We start from the raw sequence: 20,012 nt of genomic DNA, 5'->3' as shown, positions 1-20,012 counted from the left end.
TGATATCCACATGCAAAAAAAAAATAGGAAAAAATCCGAAGATTTGAGGCATAACTCATGTCAAAGGACTGGGCGTCCTCCCTTTAAATAAGGAAACGTACAAAGGTGGCCAACGGTTGTGCAAAATATTAATTTGCTAAGATATTTTACATAATCGGTACACGTCGATGTAGAAATCGGTAAAAAAAAAAAAAAAAAAAACCACCACCAAAACAACAACCCGGCTGGTTCGTAGGAATTTGTCACATTTTAGTAAGAGGATTTTCGCCGTCCCGGGGTGGAAATCCTCGCTCAGGCGGGGAGCCGGGCGCCGTCCCGCCGCGCGTCCCCCTCTCCCCGTCGTGAGGCAAAGGCGACCCTGAAAAAGACGCTGAGATACAAAAAACCATGTAAACGAATAATTTATCATCGAAAAAACCCGGTGTAACAAAAGCGGAGAGACGGACGCTTTATACAAGAGGCTCTTTTAAAACGGACGGTGCGAAGGCTGAAGACGCGGCGGCTTCGGGATTCGCACGCTTTTGGCTTCTTAATTTTTGTTGGTTTTTTTTTGTTGTGTGTTTTTTTTTTTTTTTTTTTTTTGTACAACGGTTTATAATACATTTTAAATCGTTCGGAATGCAAACTAGAACGGCACGCTACTTCCGAGGAAAAGAAAAGAAAACCAAAAAAAAGGTTGACATTGTGCAATTTGCTGCCCCAATTTTCAGCGGCAGTAGTCCCTGCATTTGCTGTGTTTCAAAAACGTGGATCTTAAGAAACACGTAAAAGAGGAAAAAGAAGGCAAAAGTTGGCAGACATCCAGCATCTCGTTTTGTGTGATTTTTGTTTTGTTTTTTTTTTTGTTTTGTTTTGTTTTTTTTAAACAACGCGGATGACAATTTCATGATTAAAAATGCTTTTTTTGTTTTTTTTTTTTCTCTCTCTCTCTCTCTTAAATAAATACATCGTTTCTGACGCTTGATCTGGTAAATCTTGGCGGTCGACGAAGGCCCCGCCACGCTGCCGGCGGCCCCCGGCCCCCCGGTTCCAGAGTCCTCTCCTCCTCACGGCGTTTCGAAGCCCGCCACGCGGTATCCCGTTTGGTTGGTTATCACGCTCCCGTTCTGCCCCTGCGGCGGCTGCACGCCGTAGTTGGCGCCCATCCACGCCGCCGAAGACTGCGTCTGACTGTCGGGGTGGGGGGAAAAACAGTTCGTTAGGCAACGAGGTAACGAGGGAGAACTTAACGAGCGGGTGGCTCTCCGAGCGGGGCCGTCCGGGATCCGTACGCACACTCCCCATCCCACATTTCCGACTAACGAAGGACCACAACGTTTCGGTCGCTTTTACGCTGCGGCCGACACGGATTGTCCCCTCCCGCGGGGGAAAACCGGCAGAAAAAGCCCCAATACTCACTTAAAGCCCTGCTGATTCCACGCTTGCCCGTACATCCCGTAGGCGGGGACCTGCCAGCCGTTGGGCACGTACTGACCGATCTGGGCGTTGCCGTACCACTGGCCCCACTGCCCGTACGCCGGCGGGTAGCCGATCTGGTTCTGCAAGGGCAAACACCCCGGCGTTACGCGGGGAGAAAGCGGCGATTTTTGTCAACCCGTGAGGCGCCCCGGCCTGCCCAGCCCGTCTCCGACGGGGGCTTACGAGTCTGCTCGCTAAAATGACACCGAAACGGCCGTGCACCCCTTTTGAGTTAGCGAGCGTTTAATTACTAGAGCGCCCGGTCGCCCCCCAATCGACAACGAATCACCGGCTCAAACACCCGCAGATCCAGGGAACGGGAGCGGTAGCTCCGGCCACGGGCTGGAGGGTGTTTTGCGAGCTTTCTCCAGGATTTTACATCAGACGTTTTTACGTAACGAGTAACGTAACGAGTTTTTACGTCCTGTGGATGAGAGTCCACAGGATTTAAAATCTTTGATTGTACTTCAGAGAAAGACGGTCTGATGAAATAAGCCGTTACGTAGCTGGTGCATGCTAACGCCAAGTCTCTAAGTGGCACGCACACTTAGACTTTACAGCCACTTAACGGGTTTCAAGCAAAGACTAACGAGCAAAGCCGTCCTCTTTAGCAGAGGAGAAGCTCTGACCTGCTGGACCGGACTGATCATGTCTGGCGTCTCCTTGCCCCAGTAGCACTTCACGACGTGTCCTTCGATAGTCGTTCCGTTGACGGAAACGATCGCGTGCGCCGCACTCTCGTGAGAATTAAACCTGTCGAAATGGAAGTCGTGGCAACATAAACAACTCTCCCGGCGAGTAACAGGCACAAGTAACCCCCGCAGAGTCCCCGCTAGCTCGGCACAGACCGGGGCTCTGGCAGAACACCAGCCCGACCGCAGACACTTCTCTCTGGTCTCTCCCGCGGCAGGGACCCTTTTCCTGTCTCAGTGTCGTAGCTCTCCCTAAACAAACTGGAAGATCCAGCAGCAAGGACAGCAAGTCAATTTACAATTATTTTTTGTTATCTGGAGCCTCGTCAACAGAGAGATGAGGATGCTTCTGGAAACAACCCCGGAACTTGACCATCTGTGAAATTACACAGGAGGAACAGAGAGAGAGATCTCTTCGGATGAAGGGCACTGCACCAGTTTAGCCCGGGTTAAGGGGTTTTTCCCACTTGTGCCAAGAGCGCCACAAGCCCTAACTCACTCCTCAGATCAGGCTGCCGTCAAGCACACCCTCCAGTTCGGCACGCGCCCACCAAAAGCGCACGAACCCGTGTAATTCTTACGAAATTCATTAACACGCAAACCGCACGACAGCCTACCGTACAAAGGAGTAGCCTTTATCTGGGAAGACTCGAATTTCCATTATCTGCCCGAAGGGAGAAAAGGTCTGGCGCATTAGCTGTTCTGAAGCAGGAAGAGAGAGAGCGTCAAAATGAGGTGACTGCTGTGTCACTGCGAGACGTTCGACGCGACGGGAGTTGGAAGCCACGATACCTGTCAGTCCCGAAGTAACACCTCCGCAGTACACAGTGCAGTTGCTCGGGCTGGACTGATTGACCACATCGTCGTAGGACAGTTGTTTGGCGTTTGCTTAAAGAGATTTTACAGAGCTTTTCAGTGGATCAGACACACATTACGTAGAAATTCTAATCCTGACTGGCACGAGATGTCGAGCACAAACTGCAGACACCGATCAAGTAGGTCTGACAGACCGAATTTAAAATCTCTCTCTTTGACACAGTCGCGCTTTGTGTCACAACGGAAAACCCTAAAAGCGAGGGAGCCAAGTTAAGAAGCCAGAGTCGTCCTGGCCATCTAGAAAGAAAGCAAGCTTCCACTCCAAGTGTGCAGAAGCCAAAGGAATCCCCCCCGCAGCGGTACCACGGTCGCCGTAGCTAAGGAAGCTGCTTTATTCAGGAGGTTTGAAACTGTTCGGGAGCGCCTTCACTTGTAGTACCCGCTTTCCCTCCTCCCACAGTCTCCCAGGCTCGCCGCTCGCCCTTTTCTCTTCCTCCTCCTCGCGGGTGTGGCGGGAGGTTTGCAAAGACGCAAATAATTGAGAACCTACATTCGTATGTACTCTTCGGAGCCGGAGGTTTTCTTGTCGCCCAGTTCGTTCTGATTTGCCTTCCACCGAGCCACTGACCGCCCATCTGCTGAATCGCATTCTCTGCATCCTGTCCACGAGAGAGGGATGGAAGAAAACCAAAGCGTCAGCATCTCCCGCTTTTGCGATAGAGCCAAACGAACGACATCACCGCGCACCCACCCTGCCTGACACCTGCCACGTGCCAAAAGAAATCCTACGTCAAAAGAAGTGGATTTAGGCAGGACGAAGGGCACTGTTAGGCCTCGCTGAGCGCATCTAAGACCCTCTCGATATACACCAGGGCTACTGTCACTCTCTGTCGTTTCTGTGCATCGCTCATTTGGACGTCATTTGTCACGTGCTTTAGAACCGCTACAGCAGCAGCAGAGCATCTCAACAGAGAGAAAAGCTTCCCCCTCGGCAGGAGGGGAAACCGAAGCCGGACAGAGAGCGGGACTGACAGTACTCCTTCCCCGTAGTGGCCGCTGAAAACCATCACCTGCTTTTCAGGGACGCTCGAGACCGTGCCGCAGCTTACCCATTTATTGAAGAAGGAGACGAAGCCGTATCCTTTAGATTTTCCCGTTGCCATGTCCTTAACCACGCGCGCGTCTCTAAAAAGCAGAAACGAGAGCCAGTTCAGCGCCTTCAAAAGACGACCTTACAAAAACGACAACTTGAGTCACACGTACAGCTTATTTTCATGTTTCACCTTTACTAACGTCAACTGTTTATTGCACCAGCAACACAGTCAAAGCAAAAGGCTTCTTTTCTAAACAGAACTTTACTAATGCTTTGCCAGGTAGTAGCAAAATTAAACTTAATTGTGTAAACATGCAAATCAATAGCTTCTCTAACAAACGTATGTACTTTACGACAGTTGGCTCCCGCTTCAAAATGCTTTTACAGACCGTTAAGACACAAAGCATGGTCAAAGCAGCTATTCAAAAGAATCACTTAAGGCACGTAGCTGACTAACATTAGCTGAATGGCTCTCTTTAACCATGCAATTTTTAAACTCGCTATTTGCCAACACATTCTACCTACTCATTCAAAATATTAAATAGAAAAAATGAAAAAAGATAGGAATTAAAAGGCATACGTCGCCTGTTAACCGAATTCTTTAATTTTCTCGGGTCAATTCGTTACCCCCTTTTTGGACTGTGGGCAGCTGTAAATTTTGAGAGATTGACATTTTCAGAAATTATTGAAGAAAATAAAACACCGAAACATTAATGTCTTAAACTACATATTACACATCATTTAAACTGCATTTGTACAACAGCAATCATACAGGACTGATTGGAAACTACAAGATATAAAAAAGAAAAAAAAAAAAAAAGAATTTATAAAAGTAAATAAGAAAACTACAACGTTTGTCCACTGTGAACTGTAGCTTGTAGTTAGCCATGGCAATTCTGTCCATTCTTCAGAGACACTCTGCAAAATAACCAGAGCCCTATTATTTGAGATTGAGTTAAAAAGAGAACCCAGCTACAAGCGCTAAACCCCACTTGTGGAACGCCGTTGTACAGCGTTTCTCAGGCAATTTGCGTACAAGTTAGCTGAGGGTCGAGATGTTCTCGCGTAAGGCCACCCTCTCCTCCCCTCCTTTGCCCCACACGTACAGGCATTAAAAGAACAGAAACAACGACATAAAACCAGTCAGAAAGTCATGCAATGTAACTTACGGCTGAATAAAATAAGAGGGTTCAGAGAAACTAGCGTTAACATGTGCACAACATTTAGCATTCCAAGACTGGTGAGAAAAGTCACAATGAAGAGAAGGTTCGTTACACCCGTTTTTTTAAGCCTTACAGTAGCCACGTCGTAAGCCTAATTCTGGCATACGTCAGCCCACAGCGCCGACGCCATCGCCGAAGGCCCCGGGAAAATACCTCTCCCAGAGCTCCAGTAGAAATGTTATTTCTCTTCTCTTTGTGAGACCCCCCCCCCCCGCTTCCCCCTTTTTTCTTTCCTCCTTCCTGGGTTAGGTCAAAATTTGGGTCATATGTTACAAATTGCCTGAGAAGAGCCACTTTTGGTAAGCTTGGGTCGGTTTGCTCTGAAGAGCCTACAGAGGGAGGGGGGGAAAAACTCATCTCTACTTACCCTCAACTGAAAACTTTGAAAATAAAGACTTGAGAACAAGTGAAAACATGCGTACAGCAAGCATAAAAGGAAACCACAATGAAAGTGTGCTTTTAACAGTGATTAAAAAATCCAGATGCAAAGAATTACCAAAATTTCTTATGCGCTAATCATGCAGCAGTTCAACCTCGGTGTCGTTAAAAAAAAGCTCAGTTTAGCACCAATGAAGACAATGTTAAAAAATAAAAAAAAAATCAGGAAATATTCCATTAGCACCACATTTCCAGAAACTAGTCACTGATGAAGAACAGGTAAAGTAACTTCATTCGACTTAAGAGGCAGTAGCAATATTTTTCCAGGTTAAATTTAAGCAAGTAGAAAATCTAGGTCCCCTTGGCTCTATTTAACCCCTGGGTTTTGGAACAAGAGTTCAAAAGAGTCATTTCGGGGACAATTCTTACTTTTGTGGGAGGAAAAGAACCGAGTTTCAGTTTGGACAGTCAGTTTGAGCCAGGGCAACCCGCGAGTTTTCCACGTGTTAGCTCTACAGCTGTGCGCTGAGTACCCCAAAAGCAAGAGCATCGCTCCCCCTTCCCCGTCACCACCACCACGCAGCGAACAGCTATGCGTCCAAAAAGCTCTTCTAGAAAAGATGGGACAACGGCCACGGCCCCAGAAATACGGACCGTAGACCGATGCTGGCTGTGATTTTATACTCCCCCAGCTGACGTTACTTTTTGCTTCGGGCTCAGGAGGGCTTTCGCTTTTTTTGGGGGGGGTTGTTTGTTAAAGGCGACTGTCCACTGACCCGTCACCTCAGAAACCCAGCGCTGCCTCAGTTAGGGGAAACTCTCTCTCACAGCTCCACTGCAGTCACACCAACGCGGCCGTCTATCGCTGCCTCCCTTTCGCACTCATTCCAGCAGTTCAGATCTACTTAGAGTCCCTCGTCCCTTCCATCCAGACCACATTTGGCCAGAGGATAAATTGACTCTCCTTAGGAGTCCGACCCTCTGCGTTTCCTAGATGACAATTACAAAAGATGCAGTCAAGCATTATAGTTGTCTGAAGCAAGTCACATTCAGATCACATATGTTTTTTTAAACCTTATCATAAGAGGAAATCAAGCTGGCATTAAAAGAGTAATACACTGGACTCTGAGGGGAAAAAAAAAAACAAAAAACAAACTTACTTCAATTAAATGCTTCACTACACAACACTCCAAAGCACTCTATGTTCTCTTACATCACCATCAAGAAACTTCAATGTCCAGTACAGACAACACTACAAGGAAAATTAATGGTTTACATTTGGAGGATGGAATGAATGAACCGCTCCTTACTCTGCTACACCCTGAATACAACAAAAACTGGCAGGTGGAGACCTGCGAGCACCGTTCCCCGCGTGTAACGCGTTCGCTTGTTACACCGTCGCTCTGCACCGCCGGTGTGAGTGCGGCTCCTTGACCCGAGACGCCCCGTGGTTTTGGCCGAGCCCTTCGGGTCAAAGGCTTACGCTGACCCAGCGCCAAACCCTTCGAGGCCGCTCTAGTTGCAGCCTCCGGGTGCCCCAACGAGTCTTGTGCTAAAAAAGGTTCATTTTGTGGGAAATGGGAATTTAACTGCAAAAAAACATTGGCTACTGGTGGCTGGCACACCACGGCTAACAAAAAATCCAAAGCCTCTCAAGACGTGAACGTGCAAATGGACTCGGTCACAAACTGGACAGCGTGATGGTGATCCGATCGCTGAGAGGGCCAGTGAAATGCAAACCCCAGGTTTAGGAGTCAATTTTTTGCAGCGTTGCTTTGCCAAACGAGGCAAGGAGTATAAAACCAAAGCAAGTTGGATGCAACTTTTCTAGGAAAGCAGAACAAACTACTATCGAGGCATCGGGTTACACATCCCTGCTTAAATGCTCGACCGTTCAGACTCGAGTCTCTGTATGAACAGACAAATGTATATTCCTGCACTGCGACAACTCTCGTTTTTTACTTACTGAAACATAAGGCTGCCTCCATTTAGGAGAGGTAACTTTTAGTTTATTTGCCCTAGGAAATGACTTACGATATTCTTCCAAATGGCGCAAAAGCTGCTTTTATATCTTCAGTTGTGATTTCCGGACTGAGGTCTCCGACAAAGACATGGAAATGGTCTTTTTGGGAAAAAGAGAAAAAAGGATCTTAATGTTTGAAGACGACCCCTGAACACGCGCGCGCACACGCACGCAGAGCATAGCAATCTCACGTGGCACGGCTTTCCAGCTATTATTAAAAACTACATGAAGACTAGAGTTTACTATGAAACAGAATTTACTGCTCTTCGTAACAGATCTTTTGCTCGGCAGCGCTACAGAGTCAGTGATTTTAAGGATACTACAGTGACATACGGCATTTACGTTTCGTATTTTACAAACTGCTTTTAAGACCAGTCAGCATTTACCGTACAAAGTCTTAAACTATTTACTTAATGGGCCAAGAGTACAGGAAAATCTTTCTCTCCGTACGCTGGCGTTAAGCTCTGACACGGCGGGAGATCACTAGCTATTCAAAATCTGATCAACTGAAACGTCTAGCAGATTCGAGAAACGCAGGATAACACTCATTCTAAAGCAGGACGTATTTTGAACCGAGCCACGACGTCTGGTTTAACACCATAGGTTGTGAAGAACAAATGAAAAAAATACCTTGCATTGCAACAGTTTGCTGTTAAAGCATTTGAGTTCTCAAAAGCCAAGTGTTTTGGTTGCCCAGCCAATGCACCATGTGAATCCGTGTGAATTCAATGTGTGTGAATCCATGTGCAAGTGAACTAAGACTGAAGGCAACAGAATGGAAACAGTAATCCCTTCAATTTATATCAGAGCCATCAAAAACACGCACCAAAGAGAAACAAAAGTCCTCTAAGGAGTTTTCCACTACAATCAAACAATACGTCACATACCACCCTAGCAATATACGGACTTATTCGTACTACAGCAGATACGAAACTCTCGAGTCCGCACGGACGCTGATGTAGCTTAGCCCCACTGGCCTACAGAAATGCAAAGCCTGCCGAGAACGGCGGCAACCCGTAGGCCAATTTTGGAAACAGTCTAGATGCTCCCAAGGAATCTGTCTGAAGCAGCGCATACTGCAGCCTCAGAGGGAGCCAACTGTTCTGCCTCGAATGCGGGGGACAAGGGTTTTGGGGGCTTTTTTTTTACAATTGCACTCGTGACAAACGGCTGGAGATTAGCACCAGAACTAAACAGTGGACACTAGATCGCTTTCTGATGCTACAGGGAAATGAAAGGGAAGTCTTTCCATAAAAAATAAATTCGTAACGAACAAAACCCCATACATAGCTTCTGGTGGTTAGTGAATACCCTTGGGAGATTTCATTTTATGTTTAAGAAGATACAATTACCTTGTGAACGCTGTGTGTTGACAACGGTACTACCTGATGACAAAGATTAGATTTGTTCTTAAGTTTATTAACACAAACACATTAAATAATATCTTAGGATTATGATCAAAACATTACTGCACATAATTGCACGATGCTTACTGTTTATGTTTAAAAACAACTTGTGCAAACGAAACACGTACTCAAAGCATAAGCGACACTTACTGCTGGTGTCTTTCTTCTGGCTGCTGGGGGTCGTCGCCCAGTTCACTTTGACCTCCTGCAAACGTTAGTCGCTCACGTTAGATCAAGCAAATCCCAGCTAAGCTCAGATAGCGCCAGCATTTAATTCTGACACTACAGGGGCACCAGACGTGGAAGTTTGGGGTGAAAGCTCAAGTTTAAGACACGTTTCTTGGCAGAGGGTTCGTTCTTCCAAACTGTGTTCCACTCGTTAAAAGCAAAGACGGTAAACAGACCCGGTCTGGGAGTTTGGTTTGGTGGGTTTTTTTTCGCAGGGGTGGGGAGAGAGAGACCTTATCCTGATAAGGTCGGCAGAGTTAAACTATTCCTCACGCCCGCTGTCTCTGAGCCGTCCCCAGTTCTACATCCCCACGTCCCTCTGCATTCTTCCTCCAACAGTCAAAACAGCTCTTCTCGTTAGTCATGTCACGTTAAGACCTCCGTCCAAACGAAGTGTCTAACATTTGCAGGGTATCCACTTCGTCTCAAGCGCTACTTCACCCACGGATATTTCACCCGCACCATCTGAGATAGCCTGTTTTTCAACTCCAACTCACCCTGTAGACACGACAGCTTACCTTACCCATTATCTTCCGGCCATTCATAGCAGCCAGTGCCGCAGCCGCGTGCCGGTGCTCATAGAACTCCACAAAACAGTACGGATCATTTCCAGCTGTCTGATAAAAGAAACAAAAAAAGGATTACTGATACAAACCTCTTTGAACGGTACCCTCGCTGTTATATGCAGCTCCTTATTCGTTACATCTAAATGTCTCACAACACGTGTCAATGCACTAACAATGCTCCAGGAGGTTTCCGCTCTGCTTTAGAAAGGTAAAAGTATGGCAAGGAAGAACTTTTCTCATCTCATCTACGACACCCACATATATTAACCTGTTCACTCCCTCTCGCAATATTCACCCATCCTTAAATTTAACATCAGATAAGAGGCAGAAATTATGCTAAAAGTACGTGACTGTGATCTCCAGCCTCATTACATCCCCTTAACGTGGTCACACCGTATTTCCAGTGGAATTCTGAAACACGCAAGTATGGCCTAAAGCCATTAACTACAAGAAATGTGAAAACCATTAGGTGAAGGCTCTTACATCCATTATCATTTTGCAGTTTTTGCATGGTCCGATCTGGCTGAACAGCTGGAGGATTAGAGCTTCGGTCACATCTCTTGACAGGTTCCCCACGTACCTATAGGATCAAATAAAAAGTTAGAAGCCGTCCTGATGCTCCCGTCTACTCGTCGGTGACTGAGCAAACATGGCCCAAAGTTGTTCCCGAACACCCAACCAAGGTCAGGCCGTCGAAAGAAAGCGTGTGGCTCGTGGAGCAACGGGGCAGAAATTGTTCGGTGACAGCGGGCAGTAACAGCACCTGCCCTCACTCCCACCAAAGGTCTGCGCTTCTAAAATCTCACCCTGGTTCAAAGCTGAAAGCCAGATATGGACAACTCGACCTACCAAATGGATTTCCATGTATAGGAACGGCAGTTATGATCACTGTATGCAATCATCGTTCACCAGGCACCATTTCCCCAGCTGCCCTAGTAGCTCAATCTGGTGTTTAGCAAGCACATTACACAATATTTAGTCAGTTCCTTTTACAAAAGGACTCATCGTCTGAAAGCATTACATCTGCCTGAAACAACCAAGGGCAAACGTGCTCAAGTGTGAGCATTCCCCCATCCTCCTCCATTTGAAAGGATCAGCCTCCTCAAGCACAAACCCCTGCTCCGATCTGGGATTTTGGCATTCTCAGTGACAAAGATCGTCCTGGATCCACAGGTGGTTTTTTTTTCGTTGTTGTTGTTGTTAAGCCCAAGTCACGGGATTTTTAAAAAAAGCACACAGAGAAACCTCAGCTCCAAAGGTGTGGCAGCACCTTTCCGCAAAGGAACGTTATGTGGCAAACCGCGGCCTCTGCAACGAGAACCGCAGCCCAATCGCGCTGCTGAAACCACGTCAATAAGTCAGCGATCCTCCCCGTCTCGGTGCCGGAGTTGCAAAGATGTTGTAAGAAAACAACAAGGCAGCAAAACCAGCGGCTTCTTGCTGGCTGCCTCTTCTGTTGACACAAGGCTGTGAACAGCCTTCTGAAGAGATGGATGCACTCCAATATTTGATTTAGCAGGAGAGAATGGGGGAATAAGACACGCAGCCTCTGTTCTCCTGTCAGAAATGACCCGGCAAGCCACGTATTAATAATTTGAACAACTATTTTAGGTGGGACTCAGAATCGTACTCCTTTTTAAAATCAACACATGCTTCACCAGAATCAGAATCTTGCTCAACAAAGCGAGTAATTCCTGCACTTCTGACGATGTTTCCTTAAACAGAGGAGAGTTTAGTGCACTTCCATTATAGCAATTAACTTTGTGCATCAGGACATTCTACCCCACAACAAGTTCAACCGAGAATCATAACTAGCGAGACTTCTTTTTCTCTCTCTTTTTTTTAATATTATCGCCATTTGGATAATGAATAAGCCAAGGCACTAAAGCGATGAGGCTCTCGCGTCATCTTCCAGATCTAAATTTATTAACAGTTTATTTGTAACTGAAAGTTTCCTAGACACGGCGTCTACACCCTGACCTTCGCACTCGCGCTGGATTTTCACCCCGATAATCGAGACAGGCATCTCCTGAAGCATTCCCTACCTTAACACCAGATTTAGCCGGAAAAAGCAGGATTTAGGTAAGTGATCTCCGACAGCTCCATGAATCTCTGCACGGCCAGACCTTTCAAAGTGCATCCTCGCAGGATCAATTGCAGCAACATATATGTATACATACACGTATATAGAGAGAGTATGTGTAACTGCATACTAGATGTTGACCTACTTGCTTCTGCACAAAGGTAAAAACAAATCTCGGCTCCTCATGCACAGACGTGGTCAAGACATCCCCTAACGGCCACGCAAGCAGTAATGACACATAGAACAAGAGCGTTCTGCAAAACGCTAAAAGAGGGAGGGGGAACCGTAAAGCACATCGGTCACTCAGAAAAGCAGCTTAACATCATACAAATTCAGCAGCAGTTTTCTCGTGTTGTCAGCGTAACCTCATTAGCCGTAGCTGCGCACATCTGCTGCCTGCTCTCTGCAGAGAGGTTTCTCCAATCTGTTAGCTGACAAACTACAACAAAGTCTTGCGATACTACCAATTGTGCCAAGATTGCTGGGAAAAACACAGAGCTGTAACCCCCCGAGCAACAATCCCCGTGTGATTTTCTCTGATGTCCTCTCCCCCTGCTATACTCGAGCTGTTTAACCGTCCTAACCTTTCCACGGAGTTTCGCTGCAGCTCCGTTTCTGCGTAGCTGGCACACGGGCAGGGTCCAGCACAGCCGGACCTTGTCCTGGACCAGTTATACAAGAAACAACCGAGCACCGAGGTGACCCTGCCAGGTAGGGCCCGCTAATATGGGAGATCTCTCCCGCGTGACAGTTCTGTCGTCTCCTGCACCTTTCCCATCCCTCTCTTTCCTGCTAATTGAATTCTCATTAATGAGTCGGTCAATGTTTCTTTGCAGATGAAGAACTATACCATACGAGGCAAACTCTGCAGACAACTCCATTTATTCACTGCACATTGAGCAGCACACGGCTTCTTGAAAAGTAATACCAAACTATCAAGGGTTAGCACATCTGCATCTTTTTAAACACACAAAGTAAATTAGAAGTACGCGTATTCCACAAGCACCTAGGTACTTATATAAAAAATACAAACAAGGGGTCTTTGTAAAGCTCAAAAACACTGTCTGCCTTGTAACCACTCTTCAAATCTATAATCTCTGCCGTTGAAGAGTGGCTTTCAAGGAAGGTCAGTGGCCACGTGAAAATGAGCTGCCTCTCCAGGAAATCATTTACATAAGTAATACAGCTCTTAACGTGCTTCGAAACGCCAAGGCTTTAACACCCTCCTTCACAGAAACAGGTTACGTGGAAATGGCAAAAACAAGAAGTTACTTCCAACAACGGCTGGAATCTGTTTCAGAAAAACAACTTAAACGTGCTAAGGGAACTAAAGAAAAAGGCACATGCGTCGCAGACCACTTTGGTGGCCCCTCACGACGCAGCAAGACAACGAAACCAAAGAGGGAGCCCCATAACGCACATCCAGATGGGGTTTCTGTAGCGCTACCTACAGAAATCCTCGTGCAAGCAAATACTTAACACACGCTTCAGACCTGAGCTGGAAAGAGATTACTTTTAGCTGCACTTTCTTCCTTTAAGCTGCTCGTTCTAAACCCAATCTGTGAAATTCAGCTCGTGATGATCCTCCGTATGACTTGTGAAAGTCACTCGGTGCGATTCAGAGAAATACCGTTCTCAGTACATTGCTCAATAGTCAGTTCTGCAGCTCAGAAACCTGGCTGTGTTTGTGCCACGAGCCGCACGTGCTTAAGGACAGGTAATTTATTCCCTCGAGCACACCCCGTGTACTGCCGAGACCACTAAACTCCAGACAACGATTTCATTGGGATGGGGGGGGAAACATTGTTCTAAATAAACACGTAAATATGCCAACAGGTCTGACCCATGTTTGCAGACACCAAGAATAGTTCCAAAAATGCAGGCGCCAGAAAGACAACGGGATTGTATACACAGGAAGGCAGACAGAGTGTTTACCGCTCAGGAAAGCCTGGACCAGAGGAGCTGGCCTTGGTCACGTAAGAGTCTCGTTTTCCTGCACTCACTCAGCCAAATTATTTATCAACCCTTGGGGTAGGTGCAGCCATCGTCCAAGGGCAGAACTTTCCCCTCACCTTGGAAAGATTCCCTCTCCCTCCTATCTTCCCCTCCCCTCAAGTCCTGTACTGAAACAGAGATCAAAGCTCACGCAGAGAAACACTGGCCTCTGCGACTTCCCTGATCTAAACGAGGGAAACCACTTCAGATAATGCCTGCCAGAGGAAAGGAGAGAAATGCACAAATAAGATGCGCACAGCTCTCCCCTGCCTTTCAAACGCAGCCAGCTGCAGGAGCAACAGCCGACCAAAAGTCCAAAAGCCGCTTGACAGCCGCGGCTGTCAGCTGCCCAACACCGCCAGAAAAGTTGCTTGTAATTAAGGAACCCCATTTATGATTTAACAAGGTGAGGAGCTGCCCTACAGCTACTATTAGCTCCTCGGGAAATAACAGGCTCGCAGCGTGCTTTGAACACTCGGACAAGCGCCGATTTCGTGGGTGCCCCCTGTTTATTTCCATCAAGCTGTTGAACATCGCAGTGGGGCTCCAGCTTTTAGGCCAGGGCAGCCCCTCTCCGCCCCGGGAGATGACGGGGCTAACGCAACCCAGAGATGGCCAAATTCAGCCAGATGCTCGCAAAAACGTACACGGAGCAAGTACCGGGGGGGTACATGTCCCCAGCCCCCTTCCCTCCAGGTCTGAGCTGGGAGGAAGCCCCGGCCGGGGGGGAGAAAGCCGGTGAACACCACTGGGAAGCCACGCAGGGGACAGGAATAGCGGGGTACGGGCGGAAGGGCTGGATCCGGCCCCGGCCGGGCTCCCCCCGGCTCTGCCAGGGCCGGCCCGCCGTGAAGGGGAGCCGCGGCCGGGCGCCCCGCAGCCCTGCGGCGGGCAGAGGCCGTCCCCCTTCGGCACCGAGGCGGCTGAGGGGCCGGGACAGCCGCCGCTGCCCGTCGCGGAGGCCCGATCGCGCCGTCCGGGCCTGAGGGACCGTGCGTGAGGGGAGCCCGGGCCGCCCCTCCCCGCGGAGCCGGGAACAATAGGCGGTCTCGCCCCCTCCCCACTCACAGGGTCTTGGGCATTTCATCCTCCATGGCGCCGCCGCCGCCCCCGCCCGCCCCGGCTCTTCACGCCGAGCCGGCCCCGCCGCCCCGTCAGCGCCTGGGCAGCCCGAGCGCCGCCGGCCCCGCCGAGCCCGAGCGGCGGACAATAACCCCAATGGTCCTCGCAAGATGGCGGGTGGCGGGCGAAGGGGCCCGGCCGGCCGAGAGGGGGCGGTAACGCGCATGCGCCCAGAGGAGGAGACGAGCAGCCTCCGGATGCGGCTTCCCGCCCGCCGCCGCTCCCGCGCATGCGCCCCGCCACCGACCACCGGTAACCGTAACACTTCCCCCGGTGGCACCGGGGTGCGGGCCTGGCGTCTCCTCACCCCCGCGGGGCGGGAAAATAAAAATAAAGCAATTAACGAGGGGATTAAAGAAAAAAAGATAAGTGCGCCGCCCGGGAATCGAACCCGGGTCGCAAGAATGGGAATCTTGCATGATACCACTACACCAGCGGCGCGGCTGGCAAGAGCTCCCCGCCGGCCCCTATGGTCCTGCCAGCCCCGCCGCCGCGGCGCGAACCAGCTGACGGGGCGGTCCCGCCCACCGAGCCAGCGCCATGCCGGCCCTCCGCCTCCTCCTGCTCCTCGCCGCTCTCTGCCCGCCCGTCCCGGGCCGCCGGCCGCAGCGCGATGCCCCCGGCAAGATCGGTACGACGCGGGGAGGGGGGCACGGGGACGGTGGGGGGGGGCTGTAGAGCGGCGGGGGCAGCGCTGACGGCCGGTGCCGGTTCTTCCAGCCGTGGTCGGCGGCGGGATCGGGGGCGCGGCCGCCGCCTACTTCTTGAGGCAGAAGTTCGGGAGGAGCGTGCGGCTGGAGGTGCTGGAGAAGGCGGCGGTGGGGGGCCGGCTGGCCACGCTGGAGGTGGAGGGGGCCGGCTACGAGGCGGGGGGGTCCGTCCTCCACCCCCTCAACCTGCACATGAAGCACTTTGTCAAGGAGCTGGGTGAGTGGGGACCCCCCTCGGCATCCCCCCACCCCAAAAATCACACCCCCACCCCCCAGGGATGCTCCGGGTCCTGCTCTCCCCCTCTCTGAGGGGGACATCCCCATAAAGAACAAGCCCTGCTTGCCCCCACCATCCTTCCCCCATATCCCCTCATCTTGCCCCATACACCCCCATATTCCCCCCCAATATCCCCCCATCCTTGCCCCATACCCCCCCAATATCCCCTCATCCTTGCCCAATACCCCCCATATCCCCCCCATCCTTGCCCAATACCCCCCAATATCTTCCCCCTCCCCCAATATCTCCCCTCCCCCCAAAATATCCCCCCTGCAGTACCCCAGCCCCCTGGGAAAAGGTGACCCGCATCCCAGTGAAAATGGGACCCCCCCGCCATGGGTGATGCAGTAATCCCCTCGTAAAGGTCCAAAAGTCACCGTAAATAACTACCTGGCTCCTGGTCAAGAACTAATTACGCTTTCCACGTCCTGGGGATCCAATCGTTAATTGCTCACCCTGAGCAATGTGAAGCTAGGTTGTCTCGGGAAGTTAAAAATCGGGGCGTAATATAGTTTAGCTCGACACAAGCTCTACCTTTCATTAAATTACCTTTTTTTCACCCCTTTCCTCAAGGCCTCTCGGTTGCCCCAGCGCACGGCAGCCTGGTAGGCATTTATAACGGGGAGGAGTTCGTGTTCGAGGAGAGCAGCTGGTACATCGTCAACCTTCTCAAGCTCCTCTGGCGCTACGGGCTCAACCCCCTGCGAATGTACATGTGGGTGGAGGACGTCCTGGACAAGTTCATGCGGTACGTCAGGCCCCTGCTAGGGAAAAGGTGGGAGAGTGGCTGCGAGAAAAGGTGCAAAACCTGCTGCAGAATTGTAAGAAAAAAAATCGGTGAAATCATCCCATCGCCATTGAGAAAGGAGTCTCTGGTTGCTCTCTCTCCATTGCCTTTTTCCTAAGGAAAAAGGTCGAGATAAGCGCTGTGATCTTCAAACAGGTATAGCAATAACAAGTGGAAATGCGCGTTAGGTGTGGGATGTCCCATCGGTCTGGCACCTGGGTGTTAAAGAGAATTAAATTCGTAACTGTGCACAAAGATTACTAAATGAATAATGAAGGTCCAGGTCTACTTAGGCGTGTACTGCTTAGGCTAGGGCTTGACTGGAAGGACAAGGTCCCATGAAGGGCTGTGAGGCTCTGGCTCTCGGGAGCTGCGCTGCGAGATCCTCCACAGCTTCCGAAGGCAACAAAGGTAATTAACAGCGTCCGAACACCTATTTCTTGTCTCCGGTTAAAGGATCTATCGCTACCAGACGCATGACTACGCCTTCAGCAGCAACGAGCGCCTGCTTCACGCCCTCGGAGGGAATGACTTCACCCACATGCTGAACCAAACCATCGATGAAGCCATGCAGAAAGCCGGCTTCTCCCATAAGTTCATAAATGAGATGGTTTGTCCAGCCATGAGAGTCAATTACGGGCAAGGCGTCAACATCAACGGTTTCGTAGGTGAGTGTTTCGTAGGTTAACCTCCCAACGCGTTTGTCCGTTGTGCTCTTCATGGGTGTTGGGATTCCTGCTCCCTGGGCTGGTTCCGTGCAGCACTACCTCCCGTGCTGGGTGACCGCCTTACTCCGACAAATCGCTGGCTAACGCGACTGCTTAGCCGTGGCCTTCGGCAAGCTCTGTGCCCCAAAGGGATGGGTTTTTTCCCCTTCATTTTCCACTTTGTTTCAAATACTCCCCTACAGAATGACGCCGAACAAGCCACTCTAATGATCGCGGTTTCCTTGTAGGTGCTGTTTCTCTGGCAGGGGTAGAATCGGGCCTTTGGTCAGTAAAAGGGGGGAATAAACTCGTCTGCACTGGCCTTATCTACGCCTCCAAAGCTGAAGTTATCCCTGCTACAGTTTTGTCTATAGAGCCAAAAATCAGACCCAGACCCACAGGTGAGTTGGGTTTGCTTTGCCTTTGGTGGGGAGGGGAACGGCGCGCTCCGGGAGCAGCTGGAGACCGGCATCGGTCTCCGTCACCGCCCGGCTGCAGCTCTTGGCAGATCCAAGCAACAGCCTGGGTCTTCCTCGGTCTTTTACGGTGAAAACTGGGCTCTGCTCCAAGCCCCGGGTCGCAGCACTCCTTCAGCTAAGCTGGTACTACTTTATAAAGCTACTTCAGCTCGCAACAAGGCATAATTAGCCTAAACGGGATGGCATTTTAAAAGCCTGATGTTTGTTCGAGGGGACAAACGGGTTTCCCTCCAGCCAGGGAGTGGGATAAATGAGCTCTTCTCCCGCTCTTCTCCCCAGGGGACCCGGTGAAGCTCTACCAGGTCACTTACAACACTACGTCGGGACTAACGGGGGATATGTACGACATCGTTGTCATCGCCGCTCCGTTGAGCCGCAAAATGGCCAACATCACCTTCAAGAACTTCGACCCTCCTGTCCCGGAGTTCCCAAATCCTTACCACCAGACTGTCACGACGTTCGTGCACGGACGATTAAACGCCTCCTTCTTTGGTTACCGTGACCCATCCGCCTTTAATTTCGGTGCCATTTTCACTACGGAGAATCCCAAACTGTTCATCAATAGCCTGGGGGTGGTGTCTCCCGTGGAAGACGTAGGCGGTGAAGGAAAGCTGCCCTTGCAGTCGGCCGTCTGGAAGGTGTTTTCGAAGGAGGTGCTCACCAAAGAGCAGCTAAACTTGCTTTTCTCCTCCTACGACTCCGTCAAAGTGAAAAAGTGGCTGGCGTACCCCCACTACAGCCCCCCGGAAAAATGCCCTCCCGTCATCCTCCACGACAAAATCTACTACCTGAACGGCATCGAGCGGGCCGCGAGCGCCATGGAGATGAGCGCCATCGCAGCCAAAAACGCCGCCCTGCTCGCTTACCACCGGTGGTACGGGAACAGCGACAGGATCGACCAGGAAGACTTGCACGAGAAGCTGAAAACGGAGCTCTGAGCCCCGCGGAGCCAACGGCCGGCTGCTCGCGGGAGCGCCCGCGCTACAACCTCCGCAGATACGGATCGCGTACTGTAGCTGTTTAGCCACAATTAAAGCTAACGAACGAGGAACTCCTTGCTTAGCCCCTGAGGAGACACCCAGCCAACTCAAGACAGGCTAGAACAGCAGCGAAAAGGCAGAGGAAGCTTTCGCAAGTGAGCTGGCCCTTCCTCAAGCAAACTCCTCCATCTATCCCTACGTGAGATTAAAGATGACATTTTAAAATGCCGTACTGACCCCAAAAGTGCCCTCCACGGTAAGGAGTCTGCCAAACTCAGGATCTGCATCACTGTGATTAACCCGTGCACATCGCTTTCCCTCTCTGGCTGCGTTTCAGGCAGGGAAAAATCAACTTCTTGACTGCAAATCTCTCTGCCTCAAGTATTTTCTTCAGAAAATGGGTGCATCAAGTTGTTCTTCCTTGGGGTGGGACTAGCGCGGTGGAAATTGGGGCTGCGTTCTTAATTTCCGTCCAGAACACGTACTGTAGCTTACGGGTGGGGGGACTGGTCTGCTGCTTGTTAAGGGAGTTGCCAAAATGGGTGTAAGGAAGCAAAACCAGAGATGTCCTTCGCTTCATCAAGGTTTAAAAGCGTTAATAATTTAGCCAACCTACAGCAAGGCACCACTAGGTTCGAGTAGGTAAAACCCTTTTCATGAGAATATTGTGTCCCTTGACTGGATCTAACATCGCTGCGATACCTCAACCATGTCTGAATATTGCCAAATAAATGAATATAATAATGTCACAAATAAAATTAACGCGCTGTTTGGAAAGTAAGCTGGCGCCGTTGCCTTGAGACGGCGTACGGCCGCGTTGTTTGTGTTGGGGCTGAACCAGCCACATCCTCGCTGCGCCACGGCAGACACAGCAGCGATAAAAGCTTTAAAAAAAAAAAAAAGATGTTACTGTACTTACGGTCTGTATTATCCCTGCGGAATGCTTTCTATCCCAGCGGAACAGATTTCCCGCTGCGGGGCACTCCTTG

At 50.0% G+C, this 20,012-nt stretch overlaps 2 protein-coding genes and 1 non-coding gene across 10 annotated transcripts; 1 reads left to right on the top strand and 2 right to left on the bottom strand.

The window, feature by feature from the left end:
• Positions 1-385: 385 nt before the first annotated feature.
• Positions 386-15,220, bottom strand: TIA1 (TIA1 cytotoxic granule associated RNA binding protein). Of its 8 annotated transcripts, XM_075174721.1 has the most exons (13): positions 15,030-15,209; positions 10,367-10,463; positions 9,836-9,934; positions 9,240-9,294; positions 9,036-9,068; positions 7,695-7,782; positions 4,076-4,151; positions 3,517-3,625; positions 2,943-3,038; positions 2,768-2,852; positions 2,088-2,211; positions 1,399-1,538; positions 386-1,170 (listed from the first exon to the last, which is right to left on the bottom strand). In XM_075174721.1, the coding sequence occupies exons 1-13, from the start codon at positions 15,053-15,055 to the stop codon at positions 1,047-1,049; spliced, it is 1,152 nt and encodes a 383-aa protein (XP_075030822.1). In that variant the 5' UTR covers positions 15,056-15,209; the 3' UTR covers positions 386-1,046. The 8 variants fall into 8 exon arrangements, with proteins under 8 accessions (XP_075030822.1, XP_075030823.1, XP_075030824.1 ...); XM_075174722.1 differs by lacking the exon at positions 9,036-9,068 and having other exon boundaries at positions 15,030-15,208; XM_075174723.1 differs by lacking the exons at positions 7,695-7,782; positions 9,036-9,068 and having other exon boundaries at positions 9,841-9,934.
• A 110-nt stretch (positions 15,221-15,330) lies between these two features.
• PCYOX1 (prenylcysteine oxidase 1) lies at positions 15,331-19,800 on the top strand. The gene is made up of 6 exons (XM_075174720.1): positions 15,331-15,714; positions 15,804-16,010; positions 16,644-16,818; positions 17,314-17,525; positions 17,813-17,965; positions 18,323-19,800. Exons 1-6 carry the CDS (start codon positions 15,624-15,626, stop codon positions 18,979-18,981), a joined length of 1,497 nt encoding a protein of 498 aa, XP_075030821.1. The 5' UTR covers positions 15,331-15,623; the 3' UTR covers positions 18,982-19,800.
• On the bottom strand, positions 15,454-15,524 carry TRNAG-CCC (transfer RNA glycine (anticodon CCC)). The gene has a single exon. It is a non-coding gene; the product is annotated as a tRNA-Gly (tRNA).
• Positions 19,801-20,012: the final 212 nt, after the last annotated feature.

Source organism: Calonectris borealis, chromosome 27, assembly GCF_964195595.1.
Source record: "Calonectris borealis chromosome 27, bCalBor7.hap1.2, whole genome shotgun sequence".
Taxonomy (NCBI): domain Eukaryota; kingdom Metazoa; phylum Chordata; class Aves; order Procellariiformes; family Procellariidae; genus Calonectris; species Calonectris borealis.
This window is presented reverse-complemented; position numbering and strand designations above follow the sequence as displayed.